General features: G+C 42.6%; 2 protein-coding genes across 2 annotated transcripts in view; one reads left to right on the top strand and one right to left on the bottom strand.

Moving 5' to 3' along the window:
* Nucleotides 1-19,885, top strand: part of FBH1 (F-box DNA helicase 1) — an 81,474-nt gene that overhangs the window by 52,607 nt on the left and 8,982 nt on the right. The window contains exons 5-14 of the mRNA XM_070054990.1: nucleotides 2,185-2,375; nucleotides 3,165-3,257; nucleotides 3,586-3,680; nucleotides 5,629-5,797; nucleotides 6,481-6,703; nucleotides 7,371-7,458; nucleotides 7,798-7,986; nucleotides 8,876-9,001; nucleotides 10,233-10,339; nucleotides 18,864-18,995. Of these exons, the coding sequence (XP_069911091.1) occupies nucleotides 2,185-2,375; nucleotides 3,165-3,257; nucleotides 3,586-3,680; nucleotides 5,629-5,797; nucleotides 6,481-6,703; nucleotides 7,371-7,458; nucleotides 7,798-7,986; nucleotides 8,876-9,001; nucleotides 10,233-10,339; nucleotides 18,864-18,995 (1,413 nt within the window). The remainder of the gene's footprint in view (nucleotides 1-2,184; nucleotides 2,376-3,164; nucleotides 3,258-3,585; nucleotides 3,681-5,628; nucleotides 5,798-6,480; nucleotides 6,704-7,370; nucleotides 7,459-7,797; nucleotides 7,987-8,875; nucleotides 9,002-10,232; nucleotides 10,340-18,863; nucleotides 18,996-19,885) is intronic.
* The window catches only part of PFKFB3 (6-phosphofructo-2-kinase/fructose-2,6-biphosphatase 3), a 43,402-nt gene continuing 31,022 nt past the window's right edge, over nucleotides 7,506-19,885 (bottom strand). The window contains exon 8 of the mRNA XM_070055782.1: nucleotides 7,506-9,126. The gene's annotated coding sequence lies outside the window, so the exon portion shown is untranslated. The remainder of the gene's footprint in view (nucleotides 9,127-19,885) is intronic.

The following is a 19,885-nucleotide window of genomic DNA, read 5'->3' on the forward strand; positions in this document are numbered from 1 at the left end:
GTAGTAAACGTTCAGTATTTATATCTAATTAGTAAAGAGAAATAGCAACATAATTCATTAACATCATTTTATATTTAAATATTAGTTTTCTTGGGGCTGGCTCTGTGGTGCAGTGGGTTAATGCCCTGGCCTGAAGCACCAGCATCCCATATGGGCACTGGTTCAAGTCCCGGCTGCTCCACTTCCTGTCCAGCTCTCTGCTATGGCCTGGGAAAGCAGGAGAAGATGGCCCAAATCCTTGGGCCCCTGCACCCACGTAGGAGACCCGGAGGAAGCTCCTGGCTCCTGGCTTTGGATCGGCATAGCTCCAGCTGTTGCGGCCATCTGGGGAGTGAACCATCGGATGGAAGACCTTTCTCTCTCTCACTCTCTCTTCTCTCTCTGTGTAACTCTGACTTTCAAAGAAATAAATAAATCTTTTAAAAAATATTAGTTTTCTTTATTTCATTAATTTCAATAACTGCTGAAGTACAATGACTTCTTGTTGTGAGGATATTATGTATTTTTAATCTTATTACTCCCTGTTAGAGCAAGAGCAAAGCTTAATTTCTGTGGTGTGGGCAAGCCTCTAGACCCAAAGATTTTCCAGACTCCTCCAGAGACTTAAAGGTCTACTTAGTCATTTAAGTTGAACCATTTTCACTATTATTCTTTGGCAGTTGCATTGCTCAATGTCTACCAATGGAAGTGTATTCATTGAATTAAATACACTACGTGTTACAGTCAGTGAAACTTTATTTTTTAAACAATTCATTAAAAATAACATTCATTTTATCATCAACTCAGCATTTATTATATTGTATTTCACTGAGGGCTTAATTCAGATTTCAACAGTTTATTTTATGTAGCAGGCAGGCAGAATTGCAGAAACAGAAGAACTGATTTAGGAAAGAGAGCTTTTGATTGCTGGTTCAGTTCTCACATGGCAGCATGAGCTAAGACTGGGCCAGGTTGAAGGGAAGCAGCCTGACTTTCCATCTGGGTCTCACCCGGTGGCTCCAGGAACCTAAGAGCATGCTACACATCCACAGCTTCCTATACGCTTAAACAGCAGGTTGGATCAGAAGCAAGGAGTACCCAGGATGTGCTCCACATCCTCTTAAGAGAGATGTGGGCACGCCAAGTGACAGCTCAACTCATTGCAGCATGATGCCTAGGCCTACTTTGATAGCTTAAAGATGCTAGATGTGGTTTTAGTGAGAGGTGCATGGGATTATCCTTTCTTGAAATGTATTCCCTAATAGGTGGAATTGTGATGATGTAGACATGATAATGATATGTGTTAGTGAACCTTTACTTAGACATTACCAAATGGAGCATACTGTCTTCACAAAACAAGGTAAAATTTCAATATTTAGGCCGGTGCTGCGGCTCACTAGGCTAATCCTCTGCCTAGCGGCGCCGGCACACCGGGTTCTAGTCCCGGTCGGGGCGCCGGATTCTGTCCCGGTTGCCCCTCTTCCAGGCCAGCCCTCTGCTGTGGCCAGGGAGTGCAGTGGAGGATGGCCCAGGTGCTTGGGCCCTGCACCCCATGGGAGACCAGGAAAAGCACCTGGCTCCTGCCATCGGATCAGCGCGGTGCGCTGGCCGCAGCGCGCTGGCCACGGCGGCCATTGGAGGGTGAACCAACGGCAAAGGAAGACCTTTCTCTCTGTCTCTCTCTCTCACTGTCCACTCTGCCTGTCAAAAAAAAAAATTTCAATATTTAATATTACCTAATAACTACTCAATAATAAAATAAATAGTAAATTGGCATCATCGTGCTGGAGAATTGCTGGTCTTGATTTCCTCCCTGAAGACCACTCCCAGGTAGTCGCTCACTAGCTGGTTGCCCTCTTTGTACTCTGTTGAGCACTTGTAGACCTGAGAGCTCATGGTGCCTGGAGAGGAATGGTGGGCAGCAGAGATGGAACTCATGTTTTGAGAGGTCCATCTCTGTGCGAGGTTCTTTGTTAGATGCTATATAAATGTTATGAAGGTAAAGAAAAACTCAGATCTCAACTCTCAACAGTGTTGATGAGAAGCAATCTAAAGTAAAACAAAAGGTTCTGTGTTTCCCACAGTTCAGGGAGTTTATAGATGGCACCCAAACCCCAGACGTGGCTTTCCTCGCTGATTCTCTGAATTGTATTGATCGCAGCCTGTGTCTGGTCTCTCCTCCCCTCTGTGCACCTCACTCTACAGGGAGTCAATGTCTGGGCTCTGGTGGCAGCTGTCGTGCTCCTGTCCAGCAGTGTGAATGACATCCAGAAACTGCTCTTCTGCCTCAGGAGACCCAGTTCTACAGTGACCATGCCAGACATCACTGAGACCTTATACTGCATAGCTGTGCTGCTGTATGCCATGAGGGAGAAGGGGATTAACATCAGCAATAGGTAATGCCTTGCAAGGAAAAGAGGAGTCCCTGATAAAGTGAGAAGGTCCTGTACTTGGTTCCAGCTCCAGCCCTGCTGCTTAGCACTGGTTCTTACTGCTTCTTGGCTATGTTTGGTTTTTAAGGTCACAGCTCATGATGCTCACGATGCTCATGATGGCTAAAGAGCATGTCCTGATTTTTTCTCCCTTTGATATGATACACAGAAATATCATACCTTTCCTAGAACTATGTTCTCTAAGAATGCTTTTGTCAGCTGCATATATATTTAAATCAATTTCTTCCCATTTTTTTCTATAATGGTAATGTTTTCTTTTTAAGTTTTTGTTTTGTTTTTGAGAATCAGGGGGAGAGAGAGAGAGAAAGTGAGAGCTAGAGAGAGCAAGTGTGCAGTCCTGAGAGCAAATTCCCTTCTGCTGGTTCATTCTCCAAATGCCTGCCATGGCACCCAGATGAGGCCAAAGCCAGAACCAAGAACTCAGTACAGATCTCCCACGTGGGTAACAGGAACCCAATCACTTGAGCCATCACCAGTATCTCCTAGAGTCTTCATTAGGCATAAGCTGGAGTCAGAAGTCAGAACCTGGTATCAAACTCAGGTACTCTGATGTGGAACAAGGGCCTCTTAACCAAAATCTTAACCACTAGGCTAATGCTTGCCCCAAATGGTGGTATTTTGTTTTTAGAAATGGTAAGGAGTTTACATATACATATATCTGAAGAAAAATAAGGTACAGATTGTGACTTGAATTTGAAACTGTCTGTATCTGCTTTTTTTTTTTTCTATTAGAATCCACTACAACATTTTCTATTGCCTGTATCTTCAGGAAAATTCCTGTGCTCAGACCATAAGAGGTAAAGAGGAGCCATCTGTTTTGCCAGGGTATGTATATTTAAAAGTACAGGTATGCATTTTGTCTCTTTCTCATACTCAGCTAGTGGAGCTGTTTTGTTTTACTGTAATTGTATTGAAGTGTAATTGATATTATGGAAAATTCATCCATTTTAAGATTATATAGTACCGAATGATTTTTAGTAAAATTTCCTGAGTTGTGCAACTACCATCATAATCTAGTTTCAGAGCATTTTGTATCCTCTTAAGTGGTTTTTTGGGGCAACTTTCATTAATCCAAGTTTGTTTGGTTTTTGGGCAGTTCCTCCTCCCGGCTTTTCAATTACGTTTTTTACTTTTTTTTTTCTCATGATTATAGCAAGAAAACAACCATCCAACTTACACATGAACAACAACTGATTCTGAATCATAAGATGGAACCTCTCCAGGTGGTAAAAATCATGGCCTTTGCAGGTAAGGGAGCTTGCATCAGGTTCCTGGAATACAGCATCAGTTCATGATGCTAACTTTTTGCCTTTTATCACTATGTTCCCTTCCTGCTTCCAACCCCAGCATCATTTTTTTTCTTTTCTTTTCTTTTCTTTTTTTAAGATTATTTATTTGAAAGAGCTACAGAGAGAGACTGATCTCCCATCTGCTGGTTTACTCCACAGATGGCCACAACAGCTAGGGCAGGGCCAGGCTGAAGCAGGGAGCTAGGAGCTTCCTCTAGGTCTCCCACATGAGTGCAGGGGCCCAACCGCTTGGACCATCCTCTGCTGCTTTCTCAGGCGTGCTAGCAGGTAGCTGGATCAGAAGTGGAGCGGCTGGGGCTCAAACCAGTGTCCATATAGGTTGCTGGTATCCCAGGCAGCAGCTGTACCCACTACACCACAGTGCCAATCCCCCTGCTCCTTGACCAGAGCATCTTTACTGTGACCTGTTATCAACCTACTTCAACCAAATCATCTCAAAAGCATTGGAATTCTTGTTTAGACAAATAGTTCATAGGAATTAGTTTGTGGGGTAGAAACCAGTGGGATTAGTTAATCCTGTCTATCATTTATCATCGTATATACTCACATATTGCTCTTTAGAGATGAGTCATATTAATCACCTTCTCAGATGATTCTAGTTGCCGCCTAAGAAGAGTGATGTCTAGGGGGCCCTCCCTCCTTTGGCTCCAAGTGACTTTCCTAAATGTGTTGTTTGCTATTTTCCTATCTCAGTCAGCTATGCTGCTCTACTTACAGTCTCCTAAAGTACTTGGCTGTTCTTCTGTCTGAACCTTTGCTCATGCTGTTTTCTCTAACTGGAACCCTTTCCTGCTTCTTTTCTGCCTAAATATCCCACTAACAACAATCATTTCTTGTCTGCAATGTGCCTGGATGATCCTAACAGCATCCTATAAGGCTAATTACGTGTATGTATTTTACAGATTAAAGAAATTGAAACTCAAAGACTGGCTTGATTTTACATAAGCAAGTCAGCAGTAGAGCCAGAATTTGACACTGGATCTGTGTGTCAAAATATATACCTTTTTGTCTTCATGTCTTTCCAGTCTCATGATTTTCTTCACAACTAGATTGTGATGTGTATTTTAAAATTCACTCATAGTGCTTCGCATACAGCTGAATATATAGTAGATGCTCAATAGATATGTGATAAATGGGGCAAGCGTTTGGCCATTAGCTGATAAGCCAGTTAAGACTTCTGAACTCCATGTATGAGTGCCTGGCAGCAATACCTGCCTCAGGCTCTTGACTCCAGCCTCCTGCTTATGCAGACTCTGACAGGCGCTGGTGATGACTGAAGTGACTGGATGCCTGTCACCTACGTGGGAGACCTTGATTGAGTTCCTAACTCCTAGCCTTGACCGCAGCTGGGGGTTGTTGTGGGCATCTGGGAGTGAAACAGTAGATGAGAGGTTTCTGTCAACCAATCAGTCTGTCTCTTTCTCTCTGTATCTCTCAAAAAATAAATGAATAAATACTTGTTAAATCAATGACAGACTAAATAATGGAATAATTGCATAATAGAGAGGTAGGGCCGACAGGAGACTTTCGAATGGATCACAAGAGTCTTGAATCTTATGTGTATGCTTTAGGAGCATGACTGCTAGGCCTTCAATAGCCATAATTTACTGAATTCCTCTTTCTGGGCCTTGATGATTGTCCTTGTCCTCATACATCCTACAAGTAAATGTTACCAACGTGTTGCTGAGGAGCAGACTGAAGCTCAGTGAGCTCAGGTGACTTGCTGTTTATTACTTAGCTAGAATCTGCAGAGCCAGGATCCTAGCCTGCTCTAGTCTGGCTTAGAGTCTGCTGATCCTTTTTTGACAGTAATGAAAAGTTTGTTCCTGCCAGGGCAGGATAAGCCTGGGCAAGACCTGGTTAGAAAATTCGTTGCCTGGTCAGAGGCACGGGGAAGACCTCTACCCTTGTCAAGTATGCAGAGAAGTGGTCTGAGAGCAAGTTTCTCTATGTGACATTCAACAAGAGCATTGCAAAACAAGCTGAACTTGTCTTCCCCAGCAATGTCACCTGCAAAACCTTTCATTCCATGGCCTACGGACACATTGGACGGAAGTGAGCATTACTAATGCTGGCATCTTGGTCATATCTTACTGTTTTTCACGTGATCTTTATGATTGCATATGAACCTACATCATGACATTAAGAAAATGTAATGCTATTATCTCCCTTTATAGGCAGAGATAAATACAGGTTTAATGACTGATACTTTTATCTTACAAAAATATATTACTCACCAATGATAATATCTTGCTGAAGGGCATTCTCAGTTCTCTGTAATTGAGGCACAAAAAGTTGAAATGACTTGTTTGCAGTTTGAGGTGTCAAAAATTTTGATTAGTTTTAGGCTTTCCTCGGAGAGCTGGTCAGGGGCCCTCAGCAGAAGTCTGCTTGCCCCAGGTTTCCCAGATGTGGAGTTTTAAAGGCACATTGAGTACCCCCTTGGGGGGCCTCTTGGAGCCTGGACCCACACATTGGAATAGTAGTATCCGCTGTGAGCTGACTGACCTTCTGGACTGTTGTATGTGAATTCCTAAAAGCCTATTGTCAGCCATTTTGAGTCAAGTGTGGACCTTTCAGAACTTCTCTGGCATTTAAAAACTTCTGTCTCGTGTGTGTGTGTGTGTGTGTGTGGTCCTTAGAGCTACCTTGTGGTGTCGTTGGAGGGAATGGAGGAAATACTGAATACCACAGTGACTTGAAAGTCAAATACTGTTTATTTGGTGTGTACATTGCAGATACCAGTTGAAGAAGAAGTTGAATCTATTCAAGTTAACACCCTTCATGGTCAATTCTGTTCTTGCTGAAGGGAAAGGCGGATTCATAAGGGCCAAGCTAGTGTGTAAGACTTTAGAAAACTTCTTTGCCTCGGCTGATGAAGAGCTGACCATCGATCATGTGCCTATTTGGTGTAAGAACAGCCAAGGACAAAGAGTCATGGTGGAACAGAGTGAGAAACTGGTGAGTACTCCAGTAGTATAGTGTGTTTTCTGTCTTTCTGTCCTCAGAACTCTGTAGGGAGTTGCCAACGGAGGGTGAGACTGTAGCCCCGTAGTGATCCCCGTGGATCATGTAGCATTCTCTCCAATGAAGTACACTCTTAGACCTCTCACTTCATTCTGTGACAGATAAGATATGTCATTGACTTGCTCACGACTTATTAGAGCTTGTTGTTGAATCATCTCGTCCTAAAACCTGATCTTTCGTGGTGACTGGGAATCTTTTCTAATTTCTTGTTTCTTTGTGTTTGTGTTTTGGCTATTGGTTCTGCATAGATTTTGCTAGTAGAAAAGTCTATTTCTTATTTTTATCACAACTTTACAATCATTTCTTTTGATGAATTACGAACCAGTAATAAATCTACAAAGATAGCTCATCAGCTGTTGTGACTCTGTGCAGTGCTCTGTCATGGACTTGGTACTTCCCCCTCATTTTTCTTGGCATCAAGACCCTCCACAATATTTAAAGGCTGTCAGGAAGCCTTAGGAGGTTCAGGAGGTGCCTGCTGTGACCATTCTATGATGATCTTTTACTGAGATTGCTGTATGTGGAAATGAAAGTGTAATTTCAGAGTTCTGTCTTTTCCAAAGTGTTAAATTGTGAGTTACCATTATCTGTTGCTTTCCAGAATGGTGTCCTTGAAGCAAGCCGACTGTGGGACAACATGCAGAAGCTAGGGGAATGCAAAGAGGAGGCTTACCAAATGACTCATGATGGTAGGCCATTTTCCAGACATTTTCTATCTGTTAAATGTAGCTGTTTGTTTTTCTTTTTCTTTTTTTTTTTTTTCTGCTTTTGACTGCACTGAATCAAATCCCTGTAAAGTAGGTGAGGATCTCAAGCATAGAGTTGTTGATCCTCAGCTGGAGACGAAGAGGCTACTGCACTGACTTGCCCAGGGACACACAGAGTTAGTGATACAGTCAGGACCAGAACCTGGGTCTCCCAACTTCAAGACCATCCACCATCGTGCTGTTGGTTAGGAATGTGCAGCTACTGCCGCCATCAGTTAGTGTGGCCTGCGTCATATTAACCTATATATGTGTTCTCCTTAGGAAACCTCTTCATCAAAGACAGATTTATCAGAAGATGGGTACACAAAGAAGGCTTTAGCAGCTTCAAGAGATACGTGACGGCCGCCGAGGACAAAGAGCTGGAAGCAAAGATTGCAGTAGTTGAAAAGTATAACATCAGGATTCCAGAACTAGTAGCAAGGATAGAAAAATGCCATATAGACTTTGCAGGTAAGGAAAAAAAAAATGACTCTTACCTTCTCTGCAGGAGGAGGAACAAATGCGCTCTTGCTGCTTCTGAACATTTTTGTTTATTTTCATCTTATGTGGAAGGTGGGAGGGAAGGAGGGGACAAGGGAGGGAGGGGAAAGGTGGGTGTTCTATCCATTGGTTCACTCTTCAAATGCCCACAACAGCTGGAAATGGACCAAGCTGAAGCCAGCAGCCCAGAACCCAATCCAGGTCACCCATGCAAGTGGCAGGGATCCAAGTACTTGAGCCATCATCACCTGGTGCCTCTCAGGCTGTGCATTAGTAGGAATCTGGATCAGAAGCAGAGTAGCCAGGACTTGAACCACTGAGGCGCTAGTATGGGATGCAGACGTCCCAAGCAGCAACTTGACTGCTATGCCACACACCCACCCTATTTCCTGATGTTTCTTAACTGCGTGAATAGTTGTGACCTGCGTGAGCATGTTGTTTAAGAGCTCGTCCTCCCTTTAGGGCTGTTTATTTTTATTGTATTTCCAAGTCAGTGGAATAGAATGTTCTAGTTCTGCTGCATGTAAATTTAGGTAAGCCCTGCAATGCTCTTCTGGGCCTGTGGCCCTTTATGTGTAGAATATAAGGGGTGTGTAAAGTCACGTGTCTTCTCCACTATGATTCTTAGAGGTACTCCTACAATTCAGTTTTAATTGTCCCCTCATCCTCTTTTCTTTCAGCTTCAGTTTCCTCTTTTCTCCTTTTCTCACAAAGCTGTGTATAGCAAACACACACACACACACACACACACACACACACACACAGATTTTAAGAGTAAAGTAGGAGCATACACTTTCTCTCCTCTCGTTTCTTCCCCTGTGGCACTCTCATCTAACTGTGTGCTGTGTTTTTATTCTAGAGTACATTTTGGGCACTGTGCACAAAGCCAATGGCTTGGAGTTTGATACTGTGCATGTGTTAGATGATTTCGTGAAAGTGCCTTGTGCCAGGCATAATCTTGCCCAGCTACCCCACTTCAGAGTTGGTAAGGAGACTGGTTGCTCTTCGTTTGAGTGTTATGATCAATTAGCACTCAAGGGTTGAGTGAGATGCTTCCTTTAGACTACTTTGATTTTTCTTGGATGCTGTGGCCTCCTGGTAGGTAAAGTCCTAGAAACAAGAAAAAACACCTACTAGTCCTAAACTTTTGATTCTTATGTTGTAATCAAAATCAAGCTCCCATGGGGTCCACTTCTCTCAGGCTGCTTATGAGACTGTTACACTTATGGTGGGCCTATTTAACACACATCTACTCTCAGCTTCAAAATTTTCTCCATCAGATATAAAAGCTTTGAAACATGGTTTCCCTGCTAACCAAGGTGTTTTCCTTTAATTAATTCTTCTCATTAAAGAGATCAGAAATCACCAAAGGTGAAATAATAAACACTGTCATTTGTCTGCTTTTTAGCAAAAACTGGCTGTTAACCATGGATTCAAACTTGAGGATGTAGTATTGTAATGCTGAAAACATAAATACTAAACATCTCTTATTTCTGGTGGATATAGCCATAAAAGGAGGGAGAGCCATAAACAGAGGTGGCCATTGAAAGATACCAGCTGCTTTTGTTTTTTAAAGATTTATATATTTGAAAGTCAAAGTTAAGAGAAAGAGAGAGAGAGCTTCCATTGGCTAGTTCACTCCCCAGATGGCCACAAAAGCCAGGGCTGAGCCAGACCAAAGCCAGGAGCTTCATCTGGTTGATGTCTTCTGTTGCCTTGAAACATTTCCAGGTTGGACTAAATCCGTGCAGAGAAACAGTGTCAGGAAATGGAAAGAGGGCGGGCTTTAGAGATGACTAGACTTGGGTCCTGCTCTGGGCAGGTCCAGCTCTGGGCCTTTGATTACCTTGGCCTTAATTTGTGCCAATGACATGACCTCTGTAAACCTCAGTTTCCCCATTGTTGTGAGCAGAACTGGGATAATGAACATCACTACCTACCTGGCACATCACAGGTATTGAATAACCAATTTGCATATTCCTAGTACTTGCCATAGCAGGACTAAATAAAACTCAGCATGTTGTGCCATTGGTCTGCAAGGTTTTTGTTTTGGGAATTGCCATTTGTAGGGAAATTCTTTATATACAAGCCAGCAAATCTTGAGTGGCTTTTTTTTGGAATGGGTTATGAGTGAGAGGATGTAAACATTTAGATGAGAACATAACTTTTTGTAAGTGGGCTTTTGAGTTTATTTTTTCCCCTTTACTTTTTTTAAGAGTCATTTTCTGAGGATGAATGGAATTTACTGTATGTTGCAGTAACTCGTGCTAAGAAGCGTCTCATCATGACCAAATCACTGGAAAACATTTTGACTTTGGCTGGGGTAAGAGGCATGAGTAGCGTGAGTTAATCTGCCAGTGTTTGAATTTTGCTGGATTTGAATAAGGGGTCGATCTGTATGCCTGCAAAAGCCTTTGGATCAGAATCGTGGGTTAGAGGCAAAGGCCTTTATGTACAGAGGGTGATTGTGCAACACTAGTGCAAGAAGCGTTCTAACCAAAGAAACAAAGATACGATTCTCTTCTAAATTTTTCCTAACTCAATTTTAAAAGGGTTATTTTAAAAATAACAACTGTATTCATCTGTTTCTTAGTTTTTCTTTTGCTCAGTTAGTTCTCAACACTCCAGGAAGAAAAGAATGTTTTCTGCATCTAAACCTCCTCCCTCCCATTCCCTAGTCTTCCTTTAAAAGACAGCTGCTGCTGTCACTGAGACTTTCCCAAGAATATCCTTGCCAGAGAGGACGCACTTAGACCACTGGTCATTGTCACTGGCTAAGACACAAAAATGCAAGTAGGTCAGCAGTTGGTCTCCACACTCATAAAACTGCCTTCTCTCTACTTCCTTTTCCCAACTTTCCTGCCTTTTCTTGAGCTAGAGCAGAGATGATTTAATCTGCTCAATCTTGTTGGGAGACTGGAACACAAATAACAGTTACCATCTAGTCCATCTTTCCTAAAAGAAAAATGCTTAAGCCTGATATCTAAAACTTAAATGCAAAAGTTAATGTAGTCAGCCAGCGCTGCGGCTCACTAGGCTAATCCTCCGCCTTGCAGCGCTGGCACACCAGGTTCTAGTCCCGGTTGGGGCGCCGGATTCTGTCCCAGTTGCCCCTCTTCCAGGCCAGCTCTCTGGGAGTGCAGTGGAGGATGGCCCAAGTCCTTGGGCCCTGCACTCCACGGGAGACCAGGATAAGTACCTGGCTCCTGCCATTGGATCAGCGTGGTGCGCCGGCCACAGCGCGCCGGCCGTGGCAGCCATTAGAGGGTGAACCAAGGGCAAAAGGAAGACCTTTCTCTCTGTCTCTCTCTCTCACTATCCACTCTGCCTGTCAAAAAAAAAAAAAAAAAAGTTAACATAGTCTTCCTTAGTTACCTGGGAAACATGCAATTTTGTGTGTAGCAGAGTGATGTATTCAAAGTGCTACATTGTGCTGTTCTGTTAAGCAGATGAGTGTTACATGCTGAAGAGTCAGTACTGATATTAAAGGCTTTGACTTTTAGTGTAGGGTGTGAGTTGGGTGGAGCCATAACTATTTTAAGTAAATGATATTCAAGGTCTCAGAGTTGTTAAGTGGTACTAAAAACAGAAACTTGATACTTGTAATTGATCAAATGTGCCAACCACATTTTGGACACAAATATATAGACAAATGGGATTTCTTTTCACATTTGTTTGAGGAATACAATTGGTAACTTTAATGGGAGTATTATAAAGCAGTAATCTCATTTCACAACATGGATTAAATAAGATTTTTGTTTTACTTATGAAAATTTTGAAACATGAAAAAGTTGAGGAAACAATACATTGAGTGACCATATACAAAGCACCCTATATGTATTTGGAGTATACGTCTCCTAAAAAAAAAAAAAAAAAAAAAAAAAACACTTTTTTTTCCTGTAACCACAGAGCTGTTTCCATGTTTTACAGAATTTAAAATAATATGTAACTCCTGCTACCCAGTATATAGTCATATATACATGATTATCTAAAAAATGCCTTTTTACAGTTGGTTTGTTCAAATCAAGATCCAAATCAACATTAAGTTGTTAGTCTCTTAAGTTAGTTAATTTGGAACAGCCAACGCCCCCCCCCTTTCTTTAATGGTCCTGTCTTATTACAGAAACTGGGTCAAATGCCCTATAAAATGTTCCACATTCTAGATTTGCTTCCTTATGTGGTTATGTAACTTGCTCTACCGTTAGTGTTGCCTATCCTGGATTTCCTGTAATCAGAAGTTAGATGTAGAGGCTGGATTATATCCAATCTTATCTGTTTTGGCTGGAATGCTCCGTGGAGGGAAGGGCTTTGTTCTTTGTCTGTCATCACATGTTGTCAGGTTGCCTATCACTCTTTAGTAATGCTAAGATTACTCATCTGTTTTTAAAAAAAGATTTATTTATGTATTTCAAAGTCAGAGTTACACAGAGGGAAAGAGAGGAGAGAGAGAAAGAGAGAGAAGGAGAGGTCTTCCATCCACTGGTTCACTCCCCAGTTGGCTGCAACAGCCAGAGCTGCACCAATCCAAAGCCAGGAGCCAGGAGCTTCTTCCAGGTCTCCCATGTGGGTGCAGGGGCCCAAGGACTTGGGTCATCTTCTACTGATTTCCCAGGCCATAGCAGAGAGCTGGACTGGAAGTGGAGCAGCCGGGACTTGAACCAGCACCCATATGGGATGCCAGCACTGCAGTCGGTGGCTTTACCCACTACGCCACAGTGCCAGCCCCTATTCCTCTTTCTTGTCAATCCATATTTTGAAAGAAAAATCAAATGTTCATACTGATAATTCCAATCCCAATTATTAATTAATAATAATAATAATAAAATAATTATTGAGCTGGTTTTTGTTAATGTAACACAGACATTTAAAGGAGTTAAAATTGTGATGTAATGAGTATCCACTAAATCTGGAGCTGGGACCCCCCCCCAGCCGTCCTCTGTGCTACCTGGGTGAACCCTGATGTCAGGCCCATTCTCTGTCCTGAGAGTACCTAACTTCCCAAGTCTTTACTTCGTAGTGTTTTCCCAAGTGTGTAGCACCAGCAGTTTGTGTACTGAAAATAAGACTTTTTTGCATGTGTTATCTTCATTCTCCTTTTTTTTTAAAGCTACACACTGTGTCTATATTGCAGCACCTTTAACCTTTTACATTTGTAACTCGTGAATTTTAGTTATGCAGTCCAGTTCAGTTTTAACACTAAACTTTACTTCTTTTAACTTGAATCTTTCACACTGAAAATCTTGGTTCTTAATAGCATTTGTTACTTACTTATACCATTCTGTGTATTTCAAAATAATACCAGTATCATTATGAATAGAATACTGAATGGAATGTGAGGTTTCCCAGAGGCTTCATTTCTCCTGAGCATATATTCCACTAATGATGGAAAACTAAAGATGTTCTGAAGTCACTTGAAATAAGTCTGTCCGTCCTCTCTGGTTTTATCACCAGTGAAACGTACAATCTGAAATGTATGTTTGTTTTCAGTCCTTTCAGGGATGGCTTTGCTGCTTTTCAATTTGGTTATCTTTTGAATCTGTAAGGCCTGTTTATGTTTCCAAAGTCAAAGCTTTCTAACAAGAGGAATCTTTCATTTCTGTCCCCTTCAAACCATTCTCTGTCCCTGCCTTTGGTAGCTATTTTTTTTAGAATTTCTAATTGATTCCTCTTTCAGTGTTTCTTTTTGCAAATATCAACAAATCTGCATGTATTTTCATATTCTCCTTTTTCATGAAAGATAGCATTCTACAAGGGGTCTTTAAAAAGTTCATGGAAAATGTATGTTATGGAAAAACTATGCGTGGATTTGAAAACTGTTTCACTCCAGAATAAACTACTTTTTAAAAAACATACATAATACATTATATACATATAGATACAGATTTTAAGAGAGACATCCCCAAATGCCCACATTGGCAGGGGTAGGCCAGGCCAAAGTCAGAACTTAGTCTGGGTCTCTCATGTGGGTAGCATAGACCCAAGTACTTAAGTCAGCCACCTGCTGCTTTCCAGGGTGTGCAATAGCAGGAAGCTGGTATCCAAAGTGGAGCCTGGACTTGAACCCAGGCACTCTATTATGGGATATGGTTGTCTCCAGTGCTATCTTAACAGCTAAGCCACACACTCACCCCAAAATCAATGACTTCTAATTCCATTTTCCATGAACTTTTTGAAGTATTCTCATAGACCTTTTGAAGACATTTGGAAGCTTATCACTTGTTTACTGCATATATTTGACAGGGAAAATCCATTTCTCCATAGAAGAAAAATAATATAGAATCTAGAGAAACGCTTCCCCATTATTGAGACAGGGTTAGGAAACATCTGTCTGCCCACAGGAAGACCCCAAGAAACTGCCTTTTGTGTGAACAGATGTTTTTAAATCTGAAAGCCCTTGTGCAAGGTAGAGCACTTCTGCTTTTCTTTATCACAGCCTGTGAATACGTTTGGGAAATTCTGCTTCAGAAGTGGTTGAGTCCAGTCTGCTCAGAAAGAAGGGCCTAGGGGTATTGAAGACTCTGGGGCATGAGGCCAGGACGATTTAGAGGCTGTGAAAACATGTGAAAAGTAGTAGTCATGGTGGTGGCATTTTCTTTTTAATTTACTTTTTGAAGACTTATTTATTTCCTTGTTTGACAGAGTAACAGGGAGGGAGGGAAAGGGGGAGAGAGAGAGAGATCGATCTTCCATCAGTTGGTTAACTCCCCAGACGGCCACAACAGCCAGGGCTGGACCAGGCTAAAAAGCGGGAACCAGGAACTCCAGCCAGGTCTCCCACACAGGTGGCCAAGACTCAAGTACTTGAGACCTCATCGGCTGCTTCCCAGCCACATTAGCAAGGAGCTGGGTGGGAAGCAGCGTAGCCAGAACTCAGAACGACATCCTGATTTGGGATGCAGGTGTGTCCCACACTGTGACTTACCCTCTGCTCCACAATGCCTGTGACGTTTTAGACGTAAAACATGAGCCTTTTTTGTTTTCTGCTCCCTAGAATAAGCCATTACCCTATAACCAAGAGTCTCCTTTTTCTCTGATCTCCTTAGAGAATATGACTGATGTAAGAATCACCAGAAGCCTTTTTGCTCATCTTTTTTTTTTTAGTTTTAAAGTGAAGAAAATCACTGTATTTTTGAAGTGTTAAGTGACACAGTTACTAGTTGCTCAAAGACAGCTTCTCAGCTCCCTATTTTTTTTTTTTTTTTTTTTTTTTTTTTTTTTTTTGAGAGAGAGAGCGACAACCTCTGTCTGCTGGTTCACTCCCCAAATGCCCACAACATCAGGAACCAGGAGCTCAAGCCCAGTCTCCTAAATGGGTGGCAGGAACTCAATTATTTGAGCCATGGCTTCTTTTTTTTTTTTTTAGACAGATACAGTTATACGGTGAGAGATAGAGAGAGACAGAAAGGTCTTCTTTCCGTTGGTTCACCCCCGAAAAGGTCGCTACGGCTGGAGCTATGCCAGTCCGCAGCCAGGAGCTAGGTGCTTCCTCCTGGTCTCCCATGTGGGTGCAGGGGCCCAAGCACTTAGGCCATCCTCCAGTGCCCTTCCGGGCCACAGCAGAGAGCTGGACTGGAAGAGGAGCAACCAGGACTAGAACCCGGTGCCCATATGGGATGCCGGCGCCGCAGACAGAGGATTAACCAAGTGAGGCACAGCGCCAGCCTCATGGCGGTTGCTTCTTGAAGTCTGTGTTAGGAGGAAATTGGAGTCAGCTGTTGATACTGTAGGCTGCAGGTATTTAACCTGTGGCCTAAGCAGTAGGCCAAATGCCTACCCTAGAATCTTAGATTCTTAATCTAGATCTCACATCATTAGGACAGCACCTAACATATAATTGATACTCCACTCGTGTTTGTTGAAAAAAATATTTTCCCATGTGGTGACTGGCCACAGTAAAAGCACAGGCCCTGTTCATGTCTGGTTCTCATTCCAGTTGTTTCGATTCTTTGTGACCTGAACCAGATGACTTAAGCATGGTTCCTTACCTGATAAAGCCGGTGTAAGGGTATTAACTGCACCTCAAAGGATGGTTTTTTTTTTTTTTTTTAACAGACTAAGTAACTATTAGCTGTTATTTTACCAGATTGAAGTTTTAAATATTGATATAATCAAATTGACCCTGCAGGGTTCTCTCTCTTGTTCTCAGTACATATTATGTATGTGGCATACACCATGCTTACAGTACATATTATACACACATGCCAGGCTCGTCACAAATACATGCTGTGCTCATATACCTGTTATGCATATACAGGTTTCTTGGTACTAGGCTGTTACTAGCATTTTTCTCTCTAATGCTCTCGCAAGTGTGAGGGTAGTCCTCCAAGGCCACCTGGCATGTGATGTCACCACAAAATAAATACAGAAGAGATGAGGCTCCAGCTGTCTTCTGTTAAGCTAGACATGAAAGATTTGCAAAGACAAAACAGTGCTACTCCTCTCACCACATTTTGAAAACTTCTGAGTGTATATTTCTGAGATTCCAAGATGATAAATAGTAATGGTTCACATATACAAAGGCTCTTTAGAGCCTATGATGTTTAGTAACATAAAGAGTACTAAGACCAAATCATCTGTATTCTAATGCCCTGGAACAGTGTCTTTCAAATTGTAGGTTGCAGTTCACTAATGATTGGTGACATTAATGTGTTATCACAAGCTTTAAAAAAAAAAGTAAAATGGTGCCAGCACCTTGGCTCACTTGGCTAATCCTCTGCCTGCAGCTCTGGCACCCCGGGTTCTAGACCTGGTTGGGGTGCCAGATTCTGTCCTGGTTGCTCCTCTTTCAGTCCAGCTCTCTGCTGTGGCCCAGGAGTGTAGTGGAGGATGGCCCAGGTTGTTGGGCCCTGCACCCGCATGGGAGACCAGTAGGAAGCACCTGGCTCCTGGCTTTGGATCGGCACAGTGCGCCAGCAGTAGCAGCTGTTTGGGGGGTGAAACAATGGAAAAAAAGACCTTTCTCTCTCTCTCTCTCTCTCTCACTAACTCTGCCTGTCAAAAAAAAAAAAAAAGTAAAATGGCAAAAAATTCAAAGTTATCACAGTATATTGGGTTAAATGGTATTTTGTGGAGATTTGATTTCAAGTTCATTTACCTATATATGTATGTATGTATGTATGTAGCAGAGACAGATACAGCTCCCATTTGTTGGTTCAATCCCCAAATGCTCATGAGGGTTGGAACCAGGCCAGGTTCAAGTCAGTAGCTGGGAAATCAATCTAGATCTCCCACATGGGTGGCAGGAACCCAATCGCGTGAACCATCAGTTCTGCCTCTTAGGGTCTGCAGTAGCAGGAAGCACAAGGTAGGAGCTGGAACTGGGTATATCAAACCCAGGGATTCAGATATGGGATGCAGCTGTCTTAACTGCTAATCTAAATGCCTGCTCCTTAATTTCTTACACATGTAAGTATAGAATTGTACTGTAAATGAATCAAAACTGTTTGAAATCCCCAGCCCTGGAGAAAATCTTGCAGTGGGCTGGAAATATGTACAAAGATATTCACTTCTGCATCGTTGGAAATAGTTTAGAAACCCGAGTTTCCACAGAAATGCATAAATAAAATATAAAAGAATGATGGCTGAATCCTATATAGCACAAGAGGAAAGTGAACAAACTGAGAAGGAAACCAAAAGTATGACACTTATGTAACAAACAGCTATAAAATGCCTTATGCTTTTGGACATGTATTAAACTTGAAGCTATTTTACAGTGGCTCACAAAAGAGGCACCCAAAAAGAAAATGGAGATGGCAGTCAAAGGGACTTCAGCAAAATCTGTTTTGTTGTAAAATGGAAGAGAAAACCAAATAAATCAAAATGTGGTACATAGATTCTGAAAAATGTGGTAAACAACTCAATTGTAATCTAGAAAATATGAAATTGTCATTTATGATCAGCAGTTATGAGTGGTCCTGCTCATTTAGTTTGCCCATACTTTGTGGAACTCCTCAGAGGCAGCAGTGAATCAAACCAAAGTCCCTGTTTTTGTGACAGCAGATGCCTTGTTCTCTACATTTCACAGATAAAGAAACTGAGGCTGAAATGTATCAATTTCCCACTTGCCAACCAATAGCAGGGGAAGAGGGAAGTGTGCAGGGTTGATTTGCACATCTGTTTCTGTTTCTGTTTTTGTTTTAATATTTATTTATTTGAAAAGCAGAGTGGGAGAGAGAGAGAGAGGGAGAGAGATCTCCATCTGCTGGTTCACTCCCCAAATGGCCACAACATCCAGAGCTGAGCCAGTCCAAAGGCAGGAGCCAGGAGCTTCTTTCGGGTCTCCCACGTGGATCTAAGGCCCCAAGCACTTGGGCCATCCTCTGCTGCTTTTCCAGGCACATTAGCAGGGAACTGGATCAGAAGTGGAGCAGCCTGAAACAGACGCCAATATGGGATACTGACGCTGCAGGTAGTAGCTTTACCTTCTGTGCCACAGCACCATCCCCTGGACGTCCTTTAAGTTCTTCTCTCTCAACTTAGCGGAGTTACAACGGGAATATACAAAAAAAAAAATTTGTAATAATTCAGTTGGAGGTTGGTTAGCATAAGTAGAATCCAGAAATAGTCTTGAAATATCACTGTGGGCAATAGTTTTGCATGTTTGTCCACTAAATCTTATTTTTTAAAAACTAGCTGCAGTTTTATCAAGAAGCCAATGGGACTATTTCAAGTGTTTTCTCTTGATGGAAGCTTTGGAGTCAGGGAAAATCAGAGAAACTAAGGGAAAACAGGGTAACCTTTTCTCATTCTGGAACTCAAGATGCATCAAAAGGGCATTTACTGTGGGAGTTTCCAAGTAGAAGGTAGCAGAGGTGCTATTATTCTCTTTCTGTCTCTTTCCTTCTTAGGAGTACTTCTTACAAGCCGAGCTGACAAGCAACGTATTAAAAACAGGAGTGGTCCGCTGCTGCGTGGGGCAGTGCAACAATGCCATCCCTGTGGACACTGTGCTCACCATGAAGAAACTCCCCATCACTTACGTATGTGGTCTCCCCAACAGCACCTGCTCTCTTTGGAACTTAATTCAGTCATTGGCATTTTACTGCTTGTCAGCCATGTAGTTATCTAGGTTGTGGGTGAAGGAGAGAAGAGAAATTGGTGTAATCCTTTTTTAGGTTTTTTTTTTTTTTTTTTTTTGACAAGCAGAGTGGACAGTGAGAGAGAGAGACAGAGAGAAAGGTCTTCCTTTTGCTGTTGGGTCACCCTCCAATGGCCACCGCAGCTGGCGCGCTGCGGCCGGCACATCATGCTGATCTGAAGCCAGGAGCCAGGTGCTTCTCCTGTCTCCCATGCAGGTGCAGGGCCCAAGTCCTTGGGTCATCCTCCGCTGCCCTCCCAGGCCATAGCAGAAAGCTGGCCTGGAAGAGGGGCAACCGGAACAGAATCCGGAGCCCCGACCGGGACTAGAACCCGGTGTGCCGGCACTGCAGGTGGAGGATTAGCCTATTGAGCTGCGGCACTGGCCTAGTTTTGTTTTTTTTGTTTTTTTTTTTTTGTTTTGTTTTGTTTTTTTTTTGTTTTTAATTTATTTGAAAGGCAGAGGCAGAGAGAGAAGTCTTCCATCTGCTGGTTCACTCCTCTAAATGGCCGCAACGGCCAGAACGATCCTAATCTGAAGCCGAGAGCCAGGAGCTTCCTCCAGGTCTCCCATGTGGGTGCAGGGCCCAAGGACTTGGGCCACCTTCTACTGCTTTCCCAGGCCATAGCAGAGAGCTGGATTGGAAGTGGAGCAGCCAGGACTCAAACCAGCCCATATGGGATGCTGGCACTGCAGGCGGCAGCCTTACCCGCCATACCACCTGGCACCTTTAGGTACTTTTTATACATAAGGCACAAGAGATATGGTCTCCATATATGTCAGAGAAAGTAT

Source organism: Oryctolagus cuniculus, chromosome 13, assembly GCF_964237555.1.
Source record: "Oryctolagus cuniculus chromosome 13, mOryCun1.1, whole genome shotgun sequence".
NCBI classification, from domain to species: Eukaryota; Metazoa; Chordata; class Mammalia; order Lagomorpha; family Leporidae; genus Oryctolagus; species Oryctolagus cuniculus.